The sequence below is a fragment of the Neofelis nebulosa genome, chromosome 10, assembly GCF_028018385.1.
Source record: "Neofelis nebulosa isolate mNeoNeb1 chromosome 10, mNeoNeb1.pri, whole genome shotgun sequence".
NCBI classification, from domain to species: Eukaryota; Metazoa; Chordata; class Mammalia; order Carnivora; family Felidae; genus Neofelis; species Neofelis nebulosa.
This window is the reverse complement of record NC_080791.1, coordinates 39,771,741-39,794,392: the sequence shown is the minus strand read 5'-3', so window position 1 is coordinate 39,794,392 and position 22,652 is coordinate 39,771,741. Positions and strand designations below refer to the sequence as shown.

At 38.5% G+C, this 22,652-nt stretch overlaps 2 protein-coding genes across 20 annotated transcripts in view; one reads left to right on the top strand and one right to left on the bottom strand.

Annotated features, from left to right (window-relative positions):
- The window catches only part of TAF1D (TATA-box binding protein associated factor, RNA polymerase I subunit D), an 11,317-nt gene extending 10,677 nt beyond the window's left edge, over nucleotides 1-640 (bottom strand). For 13 of the 14 annotated variants that reach the window (XM_058687480.1, XM_058687489.1, XM_058687478.1 and 10 more), the window contains exon 1: nucleotides 349-486. The gene's annotated coding sequence lies outside the window, so the exon portion shown is untranslated. Of the gene's footprint in view, nucleotides 1-348; nucleotides 487-506 lie in introns of those variants that run through there. The other variant, XM_058687476.1, reaches the window with a different exon arrangement.
- Nucleotides 496-22,616, top strand: C10H11orf54 (chromosome 10 C11orf54 homolog). 6 transcript variants are annotated; one of them, XM_058687472.1, is made up of 9 exons: nucleotides 496-608; nucleotides 5,380-5,526; nucleotides 8,419-8,517; nucleotides 11,674-11,747; nucleotides 11,927-12,028; nucleotides 12,983-13,159; nucleotides 14,143-14,292; nucleotides 20,321-20,437; nucleotides 21,405-22,616. In XM_058687472.1, exons 2-9 carry the CDS (start codon nucleotides 5,472-5,474, stop codon nucleotides 21,576-21,578), a joined length of 948 nt encoding a protein of 315 aa, XP_058543455.1. In that variant the 5' UTR covers nucleotides 496-608; nucleotides 5,380-5,471; the 3' UTR covers nucleotides 21,579-22,616. The 6 variants fall into 6 exon arrangements, with proteins under 6 accessions (XP_058543455.1, XP_058543454.1, XP_058543457.1 ...); XM_058687471.1 differs by lacking the exon at nucleotides 496-608 and adding an exon at nucleotides 672-760; XM_058687469.1 differs by lacking the exon at nucleotides 496-608 and adding an exon at nucleotides 710-923.
- Nucleotides 22,617-22,652: the final 36 nt, after the last annotated feature.

The following is a 22,652-nucleotide window of genomic DNA, read 5'->3' as shown; positions in this document are numbered from 1 at the left end:
CGCTCTTGCGTGGTGGTAACAACCCCTTCAACCACTCACTATGCCTGACCTTCGAGCAGAATGTCTCCAGGAAGCACCCAACCTCATGCAAGGAAAATGGCGTCAGAAATGGTTACCTCGCAACTTACGAAGATTAACAAAACGTGTGCTCGCCCATAATACTTAATTTCAACAACTTCACTAACATACAACGGAGCACGCCTACAAACGCGTAGATGTGGGCCGCCATCCAGCCACTAGGCCCACAGCCGCGAGCCCACCACGCTCAGGGCCTGCCTTCTGCGCTGTGGCTGCAACCTGCCGAGCAACGCGAGGATCCCGGGGAAACCTAGCTCCTCCCTCGCTCACCAGGCCCGGACGATCACGTCCTCTTCCTACCCACGCAAACTGGCAAATGGCTTGCACCAAGAGCGCCGGCTCGGCACGGGATGAGCAACCCAGGCCTCGGAGGTCCGCATCCAGCAACCTCCTGACCGCAGCACCCCAACGCGCCGAGGACCACCTACCTCCACGGCCTCTCGAAAGAAAAGAATGGCCCATCGCACCACCCAGCTAATAGTGGGCCCAAAATCTCGCGAGAACACTTTACGCCACGCGGAACGTGAAAGGTGGGAAGCAGCAAGACGCGGGAGCGCCATTTTGATCGCCGCGAGGGGCGGGGCGATTGGGGTGGGCGGTGCCTGAGCTCCCTAACGCGGAGGAGGCGGGGTTGACAGACGCATTTCTCGGCGTTCGGGAGTCGGCTCGGCTAACTGAATAGGTAAATGGAATAGCCAAGAACTTTTCGGCAAATGGGGTCAACTTTTCGGAGTGGGTGTGAACTGCCAGGAGGCAGCCACTCAGCCTGATCTGTTTCCGGTGTCTCACATTTGCTGAGCCGCCGTCTGATTTCCTAAAGCCTGGTCGGGGGTGTGTGCGTGGAGGTGAGTGTGGTGCCGGCTGTGTTGTTAGATCTACTTCTGTCTTCAGAAATCTCTCCTGTGTGCAACTGTGACAGATCCCTGCCTTGACCGTGACTCAAAATGTGTAACCTTTGTACTGGAAGCCGGTGTTACTCCATTGCACACCCGGTTCCCCTCTCCACCTTTGGACTTGTTTTGTTAGCTCACTCTTTCCCTCCAAACTGAGGGTCAGCCTCCTGGAGCTGGGCAGCGTATCGCCAAGAGACACCAGCGGTGGATTGTTTTTTTCTTCTGGGTTTTTGACTTCGTTCCCCGAACGGCTACTGAGTGTTAAAACAGTTTCAACTAGTCTAGTTTGGGTGGGGGTTTTTTTTCTCCTAAAGGAGTTACAAAAAGGAATGAGCTGGTTTGGTGTGTCCACTTTCAGATCTCTTGTATCATATGATAGACCCGTAAAGTTGCCTAGTCCCGTAGAGTCAGTGTGATCTCAGGATTGAACAGACCTTGAAGGTAAACTGATCTCTTTACACAGTTTCTCTCTACATACTGAAAAATTCCAGGCATAAAAGTCGAATCCCTTAGGTAGGCGGGCATTTCCACAAGTCTATGAATTACTTGGAAACGCCACGACAGGTATGGTCGTGTTACTCGCTGTTATATTTGAGAGCAGCCCTGGCCATGTAATTTGTGAGACTCAGTACAAAATAAAAATACAGGCTCCCTTGTTCAAACAGGGCGAAGCGCCACTGAAGGTACTAAAAATTAAGCTCTCTCCTTTCTTCTGTAGTATCTCCTTTGGCTTGTCACAGTGTTTCAACTAATAGCATCAACTTTCTATTAATTATAACAGCATGTTAGTATTCATTTGTTAATAGAAATTTGCTATTTAATGTCAAAATAAAAATTTGGGGGCGCCTGGGTGACTCAGTCCGTTAAGCATCGGACTTCGGCTCAGGTTATGATCTCCCAGTTTGTGAGTTCAAGCCCGATGCATTGGGCTCTGTTGCTGACGGTTTGGAGCCTGGAGCCTGCTTCAGATTCTGTGTCTCTGTCTGTCTTTCTCTGCCCACCCCCCACCCCCACCCCCATTTGCGCTCGGTGGCTCTCTCAAAAATAAATAAACATTAAAAATTTTTTTAATTTAAATTATTAGCATGTTTTACTTCTTCTATCGTGCAATGCCAGTTTTAAATACAGATGAAATAAGTCAACTCGTATGCAGAATTGCTTAAATTTCACAATATGTATTTTGTAGCTCATACAAACATGTATTTTGTTCTTACCAGAACAGTGGAAACTGCACAAAACTAACCTATATTTTTTTTACTTCTTGATGTATGCAACACCAACACTATGGAATCTGGGGACCTTAAGTCTTGTCTCCCTGAACTCCCACAGGTGGTGGGTCCACTAGATTTCTGTGTTCTTGGGGCTTCACAAATGCATTATGGGAGTGAAGTAGCAAGGAATGGTGGTGGTGGACATGCCCGATGCACCTCCGGCCTCTGATCCTGCACGTGCTCCATTGTCCTAGTGGTCCTAAAAGTTCAAATATAAAGTTAAGAATTGCAGGGTGGTGGACAGCAGAGCACTAAACCAAGTGCCATTCTGAATACATGGCCCTGTGCAATTATACTGGTTGCACACCCACAAGCCAGCCCTATCCCAGAGACTTATGTGTCTGACACGTTGTAACGTTCAATAAATAGTTAAGGCTGAAATGGTGCCCACTCGGAAGACGGATAAGAGAGCCCTAGTCCTATCTTCAAAAAGATCGCTGCCTAGCCGGAAGAGACAAAGCAAACAGATGACACCTCTGAGTGCTCTCAAGATGACTGTATGCAAATTCCTCCGTCTGTGAGCTGAGCTGTGTCATTCTATCTCAGGTTAACCTCGGAGTTCTGGCTTTACAGTGGGCTACATTTGATTTTCAATTATTTTTTTTTAATCTTTCTTTTAATAGCTGGGTGATCTCAAATAATACATTCTCTCTGGCCTATTCCTCTTTTGTAGAATGAGAAATGTATTATCTCTTTGGAGTGAGAGGCTTTGAGAGAATGTAAAGTGGCATATCGTACGTACCTGTTAATATAGCATGCACTCAATAAAAAGTTATCAGCTTGGTTGCTACAGTTCTACCCTGTTAGGCATTGTCTCTGCAGTTCCACTTACCCAACTGCCTTCTATTTATATTTTTTCCATCTCCAGGCCCTACTGCTGGGCCACTGACTCCCAGCAATGGAATCTGGAGGGTAAATATCCTGTGCTTCCAAAGCTGTCCTCCTAGAGCCACTCTTGAGTTTGTATCAGAACCTTTTTTTTTTTTTTTTTTTAATGTTTATTTGTTTTTGAGAGAGAAACAGAGATCTGAAGTGGGCTCTGTGTGGAAAGCAGAGCTCGAACTCACAAACCATGAGATCATTACCTGAGCCAAAGTCGAATGCTTAGCGAAATGAGCCCCCCGGGTGCCCCTGTATTAAAACTTTTCTGGGGTTCCTGGGTGGCTCAGTGAGTTAAGCTTCTGACTTCTGCTCAGGTCATGATCGCTCAGTTCGTGAGCTCAAGCCCCACGTCAGGCTCTGTGCTGACAGTTCAGAGCCTGGAGCCTGCTTCAGATTCTGTCCCCCTCTCTCTCTGCCCCTCCCCTGCTCACACTCTGTCTCTTTCTCAAAAATAAACATTAAAAAAAAAACCTTTTCTAACCCCTTTCTCTCATCACTCCCAACTCCAACCTCCAGCCCTACCTCCCACATAAACACTTACACACACACTGCCACTGCCTTCTGGGCTGTTGGCTAACCTGAAGTTCTACATTTCCAAACCAATTATTCAGCTGTAGCCTCCTGGGTTTGGACTTTGTTTCTGTTTTGGTGAGGAAAGAAAAACAAACAAACAAAAAAAACGACAACAAAAAAAAAACCCTGACCTTTTCAAGGTAGCACAAAGTATAAAATCAGGATTATATTTGAATTTAAACTTGTCTTTATTATTCCTACTATAAATAAAAATATCTAGAGTGCTTTTACTTTCCTCATTATAAATATAGTATTGAGCAGATTTTGACATGTTCTTGATTATTACTTGCTGCTTTCTGAAAAAACGTAAGATGTTAACATTTGGAAAATCTAGGTGAAGGTATACAGGAATATCTGTGTGTGTTTTCTGTCCATCTGAAATTAATTTCCAGAGAAAAAGTTAAAATGTCTCATTCCTGAACAATTATAAATTGTTCAACTGAAAAACATGCTTGAGATCATTGAAATATGATTATATAGGACTCAGGGCCCATAATCAACAGTTTATATTTTATTTGGGAGACTAGATTATGCATATCATTAAAGGGTAATAAAAGTTGGTATTTGATGAAGTACTTATGTGAACGTTAAGTCCTACATGTATGCACTAGCATGTTTGTTGAGGATATGTTGTTTGAAATCACCACCAAAACCAGAAGCCCAGTTTCTAAGAAACCTGCGAAACTTTGGAAAATTTAAAAAAAAAAAAAAAAAAAAAATGGGGGGGAGGGAGAATTTTTCAAGTGATGTTGAAAGACCACCTTCCACTTACTAAGCAAGCCTGTATCGGAGACTGTTCAGATTAATAATTAATGAGATGTTCCATTAACAATTTTAATGAGAATCTGAATAGTGCTCTTAGAAACACCCTTAAGAATGTTACCAGCATTCTTTGTTGCAGTTGGCCTAGAGCGGGATCCCCTGCCCACCTTACATTATTTTTGCTTGGGTTTTAGGGGTTTTTTTTTTTCCCCTTCATTTTATTTACCTCCCTCTGCTTGCACGCTTCATCACCTCACCTGAACTCTTAAGGTAAGATACTAATCTCTGTGTATATATGTTTCCCTATTGTAAAATATACTTAGCATATATTTTTAAAACATCAAACTATAATCAGGTTAGAATAATTGAACGTTAAAGCTGCTTACCAAGAAAGTATGTTTATTTGTAAGTAAAAGTAATACTTTGAATTTCAGTAGCTACTCGTTTGCAGAATTTTGCACTTTTCTTAGTAATTTAAATTTTCTTTTGTAAAAGTGGTAGTCTAAGAAACTTGTTTAATTTTTAGCCTATATGTCAAATATAGAAGACACAAATTATCTATGAGAGAATTAATTCCTTGAGCATCTTATACTGTTATCTCTAACCGTTTAAACAGTTATCTATAAACCTTAAAACCTACTTTTTGCCTCAGGACCTATATTCCTTAGATCAACCATTAGAAAACTACGTGTTAAATTCACATATATGACTAAAGAATCATGTGCCTTCTTGGTTTGGCATTTCCTCTTGTCTATTTTAAGTGTTGACTGTTTAAAGAATCAGTATTAAAAAAGGTTACTTGTGCATTTCTCGCTTGGAATATTAAATACCAGAAGTTGTGATTGCCTTTCTATGAGGATAGAAACCCAAATGCCCTTCTGCCCTTTTTATATAACTGAACTCTTAGTGTTTCTTTCCAGAACAACAGCTGTTCATGCTTCGTTTACGGGGAACTCTTGTGACCATTAGCCTCCCATAGCTTTACACGTACATCCTTGCACCTCAAGAAGAAATGGCTTGCGCTGAGTATTCTTTTCACATGCCAAGTCTTGAGGAGCTTGTTGGAGGTAAATACAATAGTACCTGAAGGGTTTTTAAATCATTCTAAGGAAAGCAATTAAAAATAAAAATACTGTAAGACATAATTTATGTGATAGTGTTTTCAATGCAGAGCTCATTTTCCTTTTCGGTGTCTCTCCTGTACTTTTTTTTTTTTTTTTTAATTTTTTAACATTTATTTATTTTTGAGACAGAGAGAGACAGAGCATGAACGGGGGAGGGTCAGAGGGAGGGAGACACAGAATCCGAAACAGGCTCCAGGCTCTGAGCCCTCAGCACAGAGCCCGACGCGGGGCTGGAACCCACGGACAATGAGATCATGACCTGAGCCGAAGTCGGACGCTTAGCCGACTGAGCCACCCAGGCGCCCCATCTCCTGTACTATTTTTATTGAGAAAGTCCAAAATTATGCCCCTCCAAAAAAAAAAAAAAAAAAAAGTAAACTCACCACTTGAAGATTCTTGTTAAGATACCAACTTTACAGAATGAAAATGAATATAGTAATCCAATATTTAAGTATGTGTGATGCCCGAAAAGTCACACTGTTTTAGCTTTTTACCAGTTACAATATTCTTTAAGTATAAAATCTGTGGTATATTAATCATGTTCCTAACATTACTACTTTTTCCCCTTCTCCTGATATGATAGACTGCCAATGAACTCGCTTAGATTTCTGTATATATTTTTCTGCATTTCCCCTTGTTCAAATAGGAATTTAAGGCAGCTTTGCAAGATGAATTAGGTGGGGTGACAGATAAGAAAAAGAAAGTAAAAATAGGACTATGAAATGAAGCCAGCAATAGTACTAAGCCAAAACCGTATAGCCTGTCAGAAAGCTAACATTTGATTGATGGCCTCTAGCTTGTATTCTGACGGCGAGAATAAAACCTACCCTTACTGGGGCGCCTGGGTGGCTCAGTCGGTTAAGCGGCCGACTTTGGCTCAGGTCACGATCTCGCGGTCTTGAGTTCGAGTCCCACGTCGGGCTCTGTGCTGACCGCTCAGATCCTGGAGCCTGTTTCAGATTCTGTGTCTCCCTCTCTCTCTGACCCTCCCCTGTTCATGCTCTGTCTCTCCCTGTCTCAAAAATAAATAAAACATTAAAAAAAAAAAAGTTTAAATAAATAAATAAATAATAAATAAAACCTACCCTTACTTTTCAAAGTGCACCCATCCTGACAGTTCATCTGTCTTCCTGGTTAAGGTTGAAGTCAAGAAGCGTACTCGGGTTTTGCTTGGTTGTGACTCTCTTCTTCTGACCTTCCTAGTTTTTCGTCAGTTGGATGGCGGCTAACAAATCATCTGTATGACTAGTATTCTTTGCCTGTATTTTCTTTCTGTCAGTCTTTCTGTCTTCCCTGTTAGGAGAGGACAGCTAGGAATCTTTTCTTTGAGGGCCTTTCTACATCTATCTTCGCTTGTGTGTCTGTGTTTCTATATGTTCTTTCTATATGTACAGGATATTTTCAGTACAAAATAGATTGGAATCTAAGTTTTTTGGCTTGCAATTGATTTCTAATTTTACATAAAGTCCTACAGCAAGAATTTGGTCTCTTTGAAATCGGTAAAAAATAGATTTGACTGTATTTCCACATGCTGAAATACTATAATTTACATATTGATAAGTCTGCTGTCATTAGTTTAGCTAGGGGAATTTTCCAGGCAATTTGGTTTCTGTTTTCATATGGATAAAAGATCTGGTATGGAATGTCTATGTGGCTAGATTTCATGTGACTTCATGTTTTGGAGAGGTTGATTCTCCAAAACTTAAACTGACACTAATCAGAGAAGTTTTTATGGAAACTTTCCATCCTTAGAAGTACATTGCTCCTAGCATTATAAGTTTGAAATATGTTTCTTTTTTCCCTTTTTGTATTGAGTTATAATATGTCTGCAGTAAAGTGCACTAATCTTAAGTGTTCATCTTGATGAATTTTAACATGCTTACACTCATGTCACTACCACCCAGACTGAGATATAAAATACTTCGGCATTCCAGAAGACTCCTTCAGGTATTTAGCCAGTCACTATCTCTACCCAAAGAGGTAACCACCGTTCTGACTTCTGTCACCTTAGATGAGTTGCCCGATTTTGAAGTATGTGTAAGTGAAGTCCTATAAAGTCTTTTGTGTCTTACTCCTTTTGCTCAACGTTTTCTCTTCAAGTGTCCATGAAGTTGTTACATGTAATTGCTTACTGTCTAACAATTTAAATCTAGACATTTCAATAGGTCTTTGGAATTCTGTCTGCAAAAGAAAAGTAGTCCTCACCTTAGTGCAGTGTTTAAATCTCTACAGATCTAGAGTGATTTTGATGGGGATTATTTGTGTTTAATTCTGTCTTGTGATTAATTGTGTGTTGGTGTCTAATTGTATTAATTAATAAGACCTTGTGATTGTGTGTCTAATGTCTAGTTATATTCATTAGTAAGACCATTTCCCTCTTTTTTTTAATGCTTATTTATTTTTGAGAGAGAGAGAAAAAACGCAGGTGGGGGAAGGGAAAAGAGAGAGGGAGACACAGAATCCGAAGCAGGTTCCAGGCTCCAAGCTGTCAGCACAGAGCCCAATGTGGGGCTCAAACCCAAGAACCGTGAAATCATGACTTGAGCCCAAGTCGGACGCTTAGCCAACTGAGCCACCCAAGCGCTCCTCTCTCTCCCTCTCTTTTTTTTTTAATTAAAGTAAGCCCTGCCCAACATGGGGCTTGAACTCATGACCCCAAGATGAAGAGTCCCTTGCTCTACCAACTGAACCAGGCCCCTCCCCTTGCCCTCTCCCTCCCCCGCCTTTTAATTATACAAATTTAGACTGAGAGCGTGATACCCAAAATGTTGAGGGAAGGTTTGCTATATGGTGGCAAATTTTTACCTGATGTTAACCCTTTTCCTTTTCTGTCAGTTCTGCAGAAGGGCCTCAAAGATAACTTTGCTGATGTCCAGGTGTCTGTGGTCGATTGCCCTGATTTGACTAAGGAGCCATTTACCTTTCCTGTAAAAGGTAAACAGTTTTTGCAATTCACTTTTTTCAGTCCCCATCTTCTTCTGAAACTAAAATTATTATGAAGGATTGTCTTAAATTACCTACAAATAAAGGATATTGTCCCAAATTTTAGACTAAATTGTGCTGAATTTCTGTGCAGTTTTCTTAAATTGAGCAAATTTCGTTTTATTCCTTTGTGGGAAAATGCTGTTTTATGCACATATGTTATTTTCACAGGTTCTATCATCGATATTCAGTAGGCTAGAATCCTTGATATCACATGAGAGTTTTGTTTTTTAACTGTTGGAGCGACTGTTAAGGAAATGTCAATTTCGCTGTTTATATTTATTTATTCAAGACCAGAAGGAATCCTGAAAGCCTTGTATTTGAGTCGTCTGTTAAATTCTTATTTGCCAAGTGATCATCCAGCCGATGTTTAAAGTAAGAAGGAAGGGAAAAAATATTGGTTGAGTAAATATAATTTGTATGATAGATAAACACCTATATTTGGTGACTTAATTTTGACAATAACCCTGCAAAGTAAGTGCTCGCCCCAGTCTAGGGATGAGAAGACTGAAGCTCAGAGAGGCTAGGCAAGATCAACAGTAATCATAATCAGGATTCAAATCCAAGTCTATCTGTTCTGAAAGTCTGACCTTCTCCCATTATGTCCTATTGTGATGAGGAATTTGGAGATAAACACTCACACTTCCTCTTTGATTATGTTACTGACATAATTATAATTTTTTGTTAAAAAGTAATTTTACACAGAAGTTCTAGACTCTGCTTTTTTCTCGGCCATGCACAGATTTCATTACCCTAAGGAAGCCAAATAATATATTTGGGCTTCAGATATATTAAAATGGAGAGATTTGGCTTTCATTTTCTTTCTGGGTCTTTCCAGCTTCAACAGTCTCTAATTTTAAGTATTCTTGTAAATTCTACATGATCTCACGGCTCGTGAGTTCGAGCCCCACGTTGGGCTCTGTGCTGACAGCTCAGAGCCTGGAGCCTGCTTCATATTTCATATTCTGGGTCCCCCCCCCCCCTCTGCCCTCTCCCACTCATGCAGTCTCTCTCTGTGTCTCAAAATAAATAAACAAACAAGCATTAAGTATACTTGTAAATTCTGGAAGTTTTGTGTACCAGAGGTAATATATTCTCCCCAGTAAATAAGTAGTCAATGAAAGTAAAATTAAAAAATCAGAAAACACAGAAGAGTACAAGGAAAAGGAAAAATGATTCATCTTAATTCTGTCATCCAAAGAGGTTTCTAGATGATAACTTGTAAGCCTTTAAATTGCAACACTACGGAAGCTAGAGATGTACGTTTATATGTATCTTATCTTTTACAAGTGTTAGGTACTTTCTACCTGGTCTGACTGAAGTCACCAATGACTTTGATATGTTTACTAGTATTATTTGGTTTCTCACATATTTCATAGTATTCGGCCATGGCTGCCTGACATTCTGTCTCCCCTTAGTTCTCTCTCCTTTTTCCTTGATTCTTTTGCCTTCTCTTCCTTGGTACCTTTCCGACTTCCATGATGTTCTTTCTTCCTCATTTTTCCTAGCTCCTTTCTCTTTCTGGCAGGCTCTTAAATCCTGACATTTTCTGGAATTCTTTCCTCAACCTCTTCTTATTCTGTACAGTCTCTCTGCATTTTTCCATTTACTCCTGTGATTTTAAATTGCTGGGTGGATACAAGAACTTGAAATCTGCACATCTCACCTAGGTAGGTCTGTCTTTTTCTTGGCTATATTTGAATAATTCCAGCTGTCCACAGGACATCCCCAACTATATAAGCTAAGGACAACTTGAGGTCAGCATGTCTAAAATTTAGCTCAATCCTTCACCATAGTTGTCTATTCTCCCTTGTCCTCTTTCTTAATCTACTCTTCTCCATCTCTACAGTCCCCATTTTTAGCACATTACTTGTCTTTTCCCAGGACTACTAAAATAGTCCTCTAATGGTTTCTTTAAATTTCAGTATTACTATCACTTATGAGAAAGACTCTTATCCATGAGTAATTTCTGCTGATCCCATGGAAGAAATTTCTAAAATCCCTAATTATAAGTGGGATGTATAAAAATCCTGTACATCTTCCTTCTGCATAGCTAAAGAAATAGCGACATATGTGTATACTTTATTTTGTGATATTGTTAGTATAAAACTGACAAGACTACTTTTTTTTCAAACAAAAAGTAATTATTTTCTACTTTACATTAAAAAAAAAAGAAGGTGCCTTTCCCAAGTTGTGTCTAGCTGTACCTGTGATGTTAATTAAAAGTGTCAGTGTAAAAAAAAAAAAAAAAAAAAAAAAGTGTGAGTAGGAAGTTCCCAACGTCTGAAGTTATCTCTAATTACTTGCATTTCTATAAACAACCTTGGGAATAAACAACTTTGACAAGAGGATCTCCCAATATGGATTTGTTTAAAAATTTTTTTTAATGTTTATTTATTTTTGACCCAGAGAGAGAGACAGAGCGTGAGTGGGGGACTGAGCCACCCAGGTGACCCACCCAATATGGATTTCTTAAAGAACTAATATTCTCCTGGAGCAAAATATGTTATTACTAAAGTACAATTTTAGTCAACTCCCCCTCTACCAAAAGCACAGATTTTTCTTTCATTTTTTTAAATGTTTATTTATATTTGAGAGAGAGACAGAGACAGAGCACAAGAGGGGGAAGGGCAGAGAGAGGGAGACAGAATCCTAAGCAGGCTCCAGACTCTGAGCCACAAGCTGTCAGCACAGAGCCTGACGCAGGGCTCGATCCCACCAGCAGTGAGATCATGACCTGAGCCAAAGTCAGATGCTTAACCGACTGAGCCACCCAGGTGCCCCCAAAGCACAGATTTTTAAAGGAATAGGTCATTACAGACTAATTGTAGAATTCTCATCCTATCTGAACTTCGGCTTCAATTCTAGCCCTTGCTCTATTATCAACTTTCCGTTGCCTTTATGCTTGGTAATGACAGTATTAGATATATAAGTAGTTAGAATAGGATAGGGATCATAGCTATTTTTGTCTTTCAATCCCTACTATTTGTAAAACTATAAGAATGGAAGAGTTATGTACCCTTTAAATAATAAATAAGTTAGTGCCTTTTGGCATTTTACACTTAAGTTAGAGGTTTGCCTATTTTTAAAGTTACTTTTTTTTTTTAGGCATCTGTGGGAAAACTAGAATTGCAGAAGTAGGAGGTGTGCCTTACTTATTGCCTCTTGCAAATAAAGAAAAAGTAAGTGTACTTTTACTCTTCACATTCACATGAAGATTATTAGAAGTTGAGTTGATTCCTCTTTTTATTATTAGAAGACCCATTGACCAATGTGGCATGGAAGTATTAATGGACTCAGTGAAAAAAAGTACAGATTTGTATAAGTTGTGATTTAAATAATATTTTTTCTTCTTGTATAGGTTTATGATGTAAATAAGATTGCAAAAGAAATGAAGCTTCCTGGAGCTTTTATTCTTGGAGCAGGAGCAGGCCCATTTCAGACTGTTGGGTTCAACTGTGAGGTCAGCATACATATAATTATTTTACTTTATTTTATTATTTTTTTAATTGTTTTATTATTTTACTATTTTATTTTATTGATTTGACGTTTAGTCTACCTATTTTTCTTTTATTGCCCTACCCGAAAGTCTGCTTTCTGAATGAATTGGTATCCTCTTTCTTTATGGATTTGATATTGTTTGGTACCGATTTGGACTATAGCCTATGCTCCACTCTAATGGAGCACCAGCCCCTAATTTCAGATTTTCTAGGGTATGCACTCCGTGTTAGATGAGTCTAACATCCTAATGTGGTCTGCTGAGGTCCCTGGATTGTGCAAGATTTTAATCCTTTATCCATCAGAGAATTGCTGCCTTCACTGTAAATCTTTCCTTTTGATATGAAAGCAGCTTTTGATGAGAAGATGAATGGAATATTTAATGATCTCATCAATTCCCTCTTTCAGACTAAATAGCAAGGACCTACCCCAGTGGTATAATGATTATTTAGAAAGGATACTATCGATTCCTGTGTGTGTTAGGATATTTACAACATAAAAACACCACGGTCTCTTCCCATCTCTGGACCAGAAAAGTAAAAGACCTCTTAAGTCTGCCCATTCCCTCATCTCTTCAGGTGTGACCATTACTCGATAGTCATACAAGGTTCTTTTGTAGAAAGAGTAATATAATTTACCTAGTGTTCAAGATAGAAAAAAAGTCTAAAATTTAAACCCCAGTTTACAAGGTTTTTGAAACACTGTAAGAAATACTAGACATTTTATAAAATGTTTTTTCAACTTTTTGATGTTTGTAAATCTTCAACATTTTGAATCTAAAATTAAATATTTCATACTTCATGTTTTCTTAATAGGTCCTGAAATAAAATATCTTAAGTCAAGGATCCTCAAGATCTTCTCTTCGGATATTGATGCCAGGATTGACTAATTTACTTTTCTTATTTACATTTCTTTTCAGTTTATGCCAATTATTCAAACAGAAAGTGAACACAAATCTCCAGTAAATGGAAGTTACTTTGCCCATGTTAACCCTGCAGATGGAGGGTGCCTGCTCGAGAAATACAGTGAGAAATATCACGATTTTGGGTGTGCATTACTGGCTAATCTTTTTGCCAGTGAGGGCCAACCTGGAAAGGTGATTTTTTGTTCACAAAAACACAGTATTCTCCAGAAGTTCTCAGATAGCTAAAAATTTGAACTTTAACTGCCACAAGTACGGTCTTCTTAAAAGTCAAAACCAGCTGAGCCAAATTTTATTACAGATTCAGAGAGTACTACAAGTAAGGTGAAAGTCTTATTTAAAACTGAGGTGAAGAGTACTTAGTAAGCAATACCTTGTTTTCTGAGGAATAAAAGGTAATGCTATTCATGTGCGGAGTGAGTCAAATAGATGAACCACGCAGCTGAAATAGACAGATACTACCTACCTGCAGTTACTATGTAGGTAATTTGTTCATTGCTGATTTTGATCAGACATGGATTGAGCTAGACAGAAATTGTGGTAGCAAAATATTACATCAAGAAAGAGGTAAAAAAAATTAATGCCTCACCTCGTATTTACTTCCTGTTAGAACACGAAAAGATCACCTCAATGTTAGCAGTTGTGAGAACTCTCAGATTTTTAAATAGAGGGAGCTACTTCGGCTACTTTGAGAAGCCAGGTAGTGAAGTAAAAAGACCTAATTAAGTGGAGGTAACACAAGTCCAGAATTTTAAGGGAAAGGAAAAGATGTAATCGCTTTCTCCTCCCTTCTGAATTACCAGAGGTTAACCCCTTTGAGCCAGGAATTCTCAACCTTTTGCCGCCTTGACATGTAAATGATAAGAATCTCTAGAGCTCAGTAGAAGACTTGGCTATAACTCTCTCTGTCCAAGAAAACATGAATAAGACTTATTAGAGTAAATGATAACTCATCATACACACACACGCACGCACGCACGCACACTATGTATTGTTGATCAAGACAGGATTGAGACATCTCGCTCAACTCCTATGTGTGTGCTCCAAGCAAACAAGTGACTGCTTCATGGCATTAGATTATATGTTTCATTTTGATAGTTATTCACATAAAATTTTGCAGCTTAGAGCGATGGAATGCATATTTATGTCCTCTCTAGGTCATTGAGGTGAAAGCCAAAAGAAGAACTGGAAAACTTAACTTTGTGACTTGTATGAGACAGACTCTTGAAAAACATTATGGAGATAAGCCTGTAGGGATGGGAGGTACTTTCGTAATTCAGAAGGGAAAAGCGAAGACTCACATAATGGTAAGAGTCTTTGTGTACATGTATATATGGGTATGTATGTGCACATACTTAAGATCTTGAGATTTTTTAATATACATTGAGAATTCTACCCTTAAAACACCCTGAATGCTTTTACTATGATTGTATTAATTTTACTTATTTATTTATTTATTTAATCCTTTAAGTTTATTTTATTTTGAGAGAAAGAGAGAGCAGGGGAGGGGCAGAGAGAGAGAGGGAGAATTGAGAATCCCAAGCCAGCTCCACGCTCAGTGCAGAGCCCGACACAGGGCTCGATCTCGCAAACCGTGAAATTATGACCTGAGTGGAAATCAACAGTTGGACGCTTACCTGACTGAGCCACCCAGGTGCCCCATGTATTACTTTAAAACTTAAATGACAAACAATACTGTAAATCGTACTGTAAGATAATGTCTAAGTATAAGTATTAGAAATAGTATAAGCCTTAGAAATAGATTATCAATTTTTTTTGGATTATCATTTTTATTGCCAGAATCCCAAACTGCATATGTTGACTTTGCTATCTAGATGGTTGTGGTTTTGGGGAAAGGAGTCATTATGAAAATTATAATCTTATGGGCTAATTATATAAGTTTATAAGACAATAAGGATGGAATACCGTATGAAGCAAGACCCAGGGCATTTTTTTTTTAATTTTTATTTTTTTTAATGTTTATTCTTGAGAGAGAGAGAGAGAGAGCACGCGTGCACACGCGCATGAGTGGGGGAGGGGCAGAGAGAGAGGGAGACACAGAATCTGAAGCAGGCCCCAGGCTCTGAGCTGTCAGCACAGGGCCCAATGTGGGGCTCGAACCCACAAACCATGAGATTATGACCCGAGCTGAAGTCAGACGTTTAACCAACTGAGCCACACAGGCACCCCGAGGTTTTAAAATAATGTTTTGTGGGTGAATGAATGAATCAAGTGTAAAAGTAATTACAACTTAATTTCATTTTCATTCTGTCACTAAACTCATCAAAAATGTTTGGTTTTAATGTTTTTTATCCTGATAATTTTAAACAGCAAGTCAGCTGATTTTGCAAAGAAAGACACATTTACGAAACTACTTAATTTTCCAAATTGTTAAAAACAGAATTGTAGATAAATCTAATTGCAAATACCAAATAATTACAGGAATTTTTAAAACTCAAGTACACGATACTTTATTATTAACTACGGGCATATCTCATTTTATTGTGTTTCACATTATTGCATTCGCAAATACTGCATTTTTCATACATTAGTTTGTGGCAGCACTGCATCAAGCAAGTCTTTTGGCACCAGATTTCCAACAGCATTTGCTCACTTCCCCTCTCTGTGTCACATTTTGGTAATTCTCGCAATATTGCAAACTTCTTCATTGTTCTTATTATATTTGTTATGGCAGTCTGTCATCAGTGATCTTTGAAGTAATGATTGTACTTGCTTTGGGATGCTACAAACGGCACCCATGTAAGATGGTCACCTTAATAAATGTTGGTCTGTTTTGACTTTTCCAGCAACCAGCCCTGTGTCTCTCCCTCTCCTCAGGCCTCCCTATTCCCTGAGACACAACAATATTAAATTTAGGCCAGTTACTAACCCTACAGTGGCCTCTCAGTGTTCAAGTGAAAGGAAGAATCACATGTCTCTCACTTTAAATTAAAAGCTAGACATGATTAAGCTTAGCGAGGCAGGCATGTCAAAAGCCAAGGAAGACCAAAAGCTGGACCTCCCATCCAAATAGCCAAGGTGTGAACGTAAAGGAAGAGTCCTTGATGGAAAATTAGAAGTGTTACTCCAGTGAATCCACAAATGGTAAGAAAGCAAAAATACCCTTATTGCTGATATGGAGAAAGTTTTAGTGGTCTGGATGGAAGATCAAACAAGCCCTAACATTCCCTTAAGCCAAAGCCTAATCCAGAGCAAAGCCCTTCTTCAATTCTATGAAGGCCGAAACGGGTGAGGGAGCTGCAGAAGAAAAGTTCGAAACTAGCAGAGGTTGGTTCATGAGGTTTAAGAAAAGAAGCCATCTCCATAACATAGCAATGCAAGGTGAAGCAGCAAATGCTGACGTAGAAGCTGCAGCAAGTTATCCTCCAGAGATCTAGCTAAGGTAATTAATGAAGGTGGCTACACGAAACAACAGATTTTCAAGCTAGACAAAACAGCCTTCTATTGGAAGAAGATACCGTCTAGGATTTTCACACCCATAGAGAAGTCAATGCTTTGCTCCAAAGCTGCAAAGGACAGGCTGACTCTTCTGTTAAGGGCTAATGCAGCTTGTGGCTTTAAGTTGAAGCCAGTGCTCATTTACCATCCTGAAAATCCTAGGGTCCTTATGAATTATGCTAAATCTACTCTGCCTGTGCTCTATCAATGGAACAGCAGAGCCTGGACGATAGCACATCCGTTTACAAAATGGGTTACCGAATATTTTTAGCATGCTTTTGACACCAACTGCTCAGAAAAACATATTCCTTGCAAAATATTACTGCTCATTGACAATGCACCTGGTCACCCAAGAGGTCTGATGGAGATGTACAATGAGATTCATGCTTTCATGCCTGCTAACATTGCATCCATTCTGCAACCCATGGATCAAGGAGTAATTTCAGCTTTCAAGTTTTACTATATGAGAAATACATTTCAGGGGCACCTGGGTGGCTCAGTCGGCTAACCATCTGACTTTGGCCCAGGTCATGATCTCATGGTTCGTGTGTTCAAGCCCCATGTCATGCTCTGTGCTGATAGCTCGGAGCCTGGAGCCTGCTTCGGATTCTGTGTCTTCCTCTCTCTCTGCCTCTCCCCTGCAGGCACTCTTATCTCTCTCTTAGAAATAAGTAAACATTAAAAAATTAAAAACAATACATTTCATAAAATTATAGCTTCCATAGACATATGGCAGCTCAGGGCAAAGTCAGTTGAAAACCTAGAAAGGATTCACCATTCTAGATACTATTAACAACATTTGTGATTCATGAGAAGGGGTCAAAATGTCAGCATAAATAGGAGTTTGGAAGAAGTTGATTACAATTCCCATAGATGACTTCGAGGGGTTCGAGACGTAAGTGGAGGAAGTAACTGCAGAAGTGGTAGAAACAGCAAGAGAACTAGAAGTGGAGCCTGAAGGTGGGGCTAAATTACTGCAATCTCATGATCAAACTTGACCAGATGAGGAGTTGCTTCTTAGGGATGAACAAAAAAAGTGGCTTCTTGAGATGGAATCTGCTGGTGAAGACGCTGTGAACATTGTGGAAATGGCAACAAGGGATTTAGAACATTACATGAACTAAGTTGCTAAAGCAGCTGGAGGGTTTTGAGAGGATTGACTCCAGTTTTGAAAGTTCTGTGGGTAAAATGCTACAGAACAGCACTGTTCACCACTGTAGCACCCTGATCACTCAACCCTGAGCCATCAACACTGAGGCAAGAGTTTATGCCTTGAAAAAACAAGTTTATGACTTGCTGAAAGCTCAAGTGATTGTCAGCGTTTTTTGGCAATAAAGTATTTTTAAATTTAGGTATGTACATTTTGTAAGATATAATGCACCCTTGATAGACCACAGTATAATGCAAACATCACTTTTACATGCAATGGGAAACTAAAAAATTCATTTGACTTGCCCCTATTTTATTGCAGTGGTCTGGAACTAAACCCACAATATCTCCAAGGTATGCCTGTAGTTAACCATAATGCGCATTATATCTCTAAAACTTACCCGTCTTGTAACTGAAAAATGTTTGTACCCTTTGACCTTCACCTCATTTTCCCCATTCCCCAGCTCCTGGCAACCACCACTTTATGTGTCTGTTTCTCTAAATTGGACTCTTTAGATTCCAGTAAGTGATACCATGCAATATTTGTGTGTGGCTTATTTCATTTTAGCATAATGTCCTTCAAGTTCATCCATGTTGTTACATCCATGTTGCAGGATTTCCTTCCTTCCTAAGCCTGGATAACATTCCTTGTATATGTGTGTGTATACATATGTCATAATTTTGCATATTTACACACACTCATATATAATCAAATCACACATTTATTTATATATACAACAGTTTCTTTATCCATTCATCCATTGATAGACCCAGAAGTGGGATTACTGGATCATATGGTTCTATTTTTTGAGGAACCTTCATACTGTTTTCCATAATGATTGCACCGGTTTACATACCTACTAGCAGCATACAAGTGTCCCTTTTTCTCCACATCCTTGTCAACACTTGTTATCCCTTGCTTTTTTGATAGCAACCATCCTCAGGAATGAGGTGATATCTCATGGTTTTGACTTGCATTTCCCTTCCCTGATGATATTGAGCACTTTTTCATATACCTGCTGGCCATTTGTATGTCTTGTTTGGAGAAATGTCTAATTTAGTTCCTTTGCCCATTTTTTAAGTTGGTTGTTTTTTGCTATTGAGTTGTAGGAGTTCCTTGTATATTGTGCATATTAACCCCTTATTGGATAAATATTTTTTCCCGTTCCATAGATTGCCTTTTCATTTTGCGGCTTGTTTCCTTTACAGTGCAGACGTTTGTAATTTGATATAGTCCCACTTGTTTATTATTCCTTTTGTTGCCTGTAGTTTTTATGTCATATGCAAGAAATTATGGTGAAAATCCCACGTTCTGAAACTTTTCCCTTAAACTTTCTTCTAAGTTTTATATTTTAGCTCTTACAGCTAGGTCTTTGATCCATTTTGAGTTCTTTTTTTGTACATGTATAAATTAAGGGGCCGACTTCACTCTTTTGCACATGAATATCCAGTTTTCCCAGCACCATTTTTTGAAAAGATAGTCCATTTTCCATTGAATGGTTTTGACACCCTTACTGAAAATTATTTGACCATGGGGCACCTGGGTGGCTCAGTTGGTTAGCATCCGACTTCAGCTCAGGTCATGATCTCACAGTCTGTGAGTTCGAGCCCTGTGTCAGGCTCTGTGCTGACAGCTCAGAGCCCAGAGCCTGTTTCGGATTCTGTGTCTCCCTCTCTCTCTGTCCCTCCCCTGCTCATGCTCTGTCTCTCTCTGTCTCAAAAATAAATAAAAATGTTAAAAAAAAATTAAAAAAAAAAAAGAAAATTATTTGACCATATACGCAAGGGTTTATTTCTGGGATCTCTGTGCTATTCCACTGATTTGTATGTCTGCCTTTATGCCAATGTTACACCGTTTTGATTACTTGTAGTAAGTTTGATAGCAGGAAGTGCTAGGCCTCCAACTTTTCTCTTTTCCCCGAAGATTGGTTTGGCTCTTCAGGGTCCCTTGAGATTCCACATGAATTTTACAATCGATTCTTCTATTTCAGCAAAAAACTTTATTGGGATTTTAACAGGGGTGGCATTAAATCTTTAGATTGCTTTTGGTAGTATTAATATTTTAACAATATTGTTCGATTCACGAACACAGGATATTTCTCCATTTATTGGAGTCTTTTTAAATTTCTTTTTTTTTTTAAATGCTTTATTTTTGAGAGAGAGAGAGAGAGAGACAGAGTGCCAGCAGGGGAGGGACAGAGAGAGAGGGAGACACAGAATCCGAAGCAGGCTCCAGGCTCTGAGCCGTCAGCGCCGAGCCCAACGCAGGGCTCAAACTCACGGAGTCTTCCCAAATTTCTTTTAGCAGTGCTTTGTAGTACAAGTTTTTGTTTGTTTTGTTTTTGCTTCCTTGAATAAGTTTATTTTATTCGTTTTGATGCTTCTACCAACTTCTAATGCCTTGTTCCCCACCCACACACCCCTCGATGTACTGGTAGCAGTAATGAGATTTAAAATTAGGACGAGGATACATTTCCAGGAAAACTGAGAAGCTATGAAAAATAAAAAGATAGTAGTAGGCTCATTCTTTCATTTATTCATTCATGCATTTTAGCTTATACACTTGATTGGTGATCCTTTTGAAAACTATGGTATATAATTTGTTTTGATTCTAAAAATAGTCAAATGTATAAGAAGGCTTACATTTCTAATGTAATGAAGTTAGATATAATTTACATTTTAATTCTCAATAATATTCTATATATTTAGAAGGATCTTTTATTGTAGCCCACAGAATTTTCTTCCTGCCCTTTGAACTCTGATGAGGAGGTGAATAAATGGTTGCACTTTTATGAGATGAAAGCTCCTTTGGTTTGTCTGCCAGTTTTTGTCTCCAGAGACCCAGTAAGTTTATGTCTGTCTTTTATATTGCAGTATAATACAGTGATTATGCTTAGGTTTTAGGATATTCTTTTAAAATTAGGCACTTTCGGAGTTGTCATTTAAGAACTAGGATAGTCTCCAGAATTATCTTGAAAGATGAGGGAGCAGGTGGCTAACGCCCCTATGAGTTAGTTAGGCAGGGCAGATTTTACCTTCGAGCAAATCAAGGCACAGGTATTTTACATGACACCCAAAGTCATGTTATTAAATAGTAGAATCAAGACCATGATTCGGGTCTCCTATCACCTTATTTGTTGCTCATCATACCATTCCTTATATTCTAACACTAGACACTAGAAAAAGATATGAGAGAGACCAATTCAGAGAAAGTAGCTACCGCAGTACTGACTTTTGATCCAGCGATTACGTGTCTAGGAATGTATCCTTAAATATACGTGTAAGTATTTAAAATTATTAGTTAAAAGGTTATCCATAATAGCATTACTATAATAGCAGAATTGGACATAATCTAAATGTTAGTTGAGAATGGTGGAATTGGTATGTGTGTACAATAGAATGCCATGTAGGTATAAAAGAAAGCAGAAGCTCTTTTATGATCCAATATGCTAAGATCTCAAGCTATATTTTTAAATGAAGAAAAGCAATACTCATCACAGTATGTACAGAGTGCAAATTGGAGTAAAAATTACAAAAGTTAATATTTCTGGAAGGATATATAAGAAACTCCTTACACCGGGTGCCTGCAAGGAAAGGAAGGAAGGAAGTAGTAAAGGCAGAAGATGGAAAGACACACGCTTTATGGAATATATCCTTTTTCACTCTTTGAATTTTGAATTAAGTATATATATTGCTTACTTAAAAAATAAAATAAAAACTATTATAACAAATAAAAAGGTCTCCCTGCCCCTTAAACAATTCCTATCCAAGATAATTTAAATACTGACAGATAGCTTGTCTGTTGTCCTAGGGGTTTGATTTGCGATTGGAGCACACCCATTGTTTCAGTCATCATGGAGAAGGTGGACACTACCATTATGACACTACCCCAGACACAGTGGAATATCTTGGATACTTCTTGCCTGCAGAGTTTCTGTATCGCATTGATCAGCCAAAAGAGACCCATTCAATTGGGCGAGATTAAATCAAATGAAAAAGAAATAATTAAGGTTAAGTAATCAACTCATTAATTGATACTAGTATAAAATCCAATAGAAATGATCTCACGACTTAAATCCCATTGTTTTGGCCATTAACTGAAAGGTATGTTGACCTCTGTACTCTGTATAATCTGATATATCTTAGAGATTATTGGGAACCAACATACATAATGAAAATGTTCATTTTTTTTTTCTTTATTCACAGCAAAATCAGTCTTATGTTTATACCTTAAATATAACATGATCAGGAATCACGTGATTATACCTACTATCTACCGGTAATAACTTATATTTGTATAACATTATTAAATTTTTCAAAATACTCTCACAAGTCCTAAGTGGATGTTTCTGGGTATTAGAAAAATCAGTGTTTCAAATGCTGATAGTTATTGAATCTATAGTATTAAATTTTAAAAATCCATTTCAGAAATCAGAGTATACTTTTTTATTTTCGTGGAATAAGGTGGGCAGAGGAAGCAAGTTTCCCCCTTTTGGTGGGGTTGAACCATACTCAGGAGTTCGCAATTTGACTTTCACAAACATTGGCAACTAGGTGGTTAGCCATGATGCCTCCTTTGTTTGGGTTGCCAGTTGGAAGCAGTTTGTATCTTGCTGGCTATTTGCCAGAAGGAAAGGGAAAAGAAACATCCAAATACAACACTGAAGTGGGTATACTTTAATTTATAAGTGAGGCCGTTGGTACACATGACACTGTCCTTTGTGAAATAAAAAAATTATACTCTTTTACTGATTGAAATTGTTGACATTATCCTCAGTATTCTTCTTTAATAATCATTAGCCAGAAATCAACTGTCTAATCGTAATCTTGCTAATGCTAAGCATGTGCAGATTTAGGAGCTCTTTCATAGCAAACACATACTAAATCTTCAAAAAATATTTTTTGATTGTCTTCTTTGGATGTTACCTATAACCTGTCCTGTGAGTAGAAATTTGTAAATGTTATTTTTACAAGAAGCACTAGTTTGAAGCAAAAAATGAATAAAAAGTGTATATTCACAATATGATGTTTCTTTTTAATATCTTGCCTCCAGACAGAA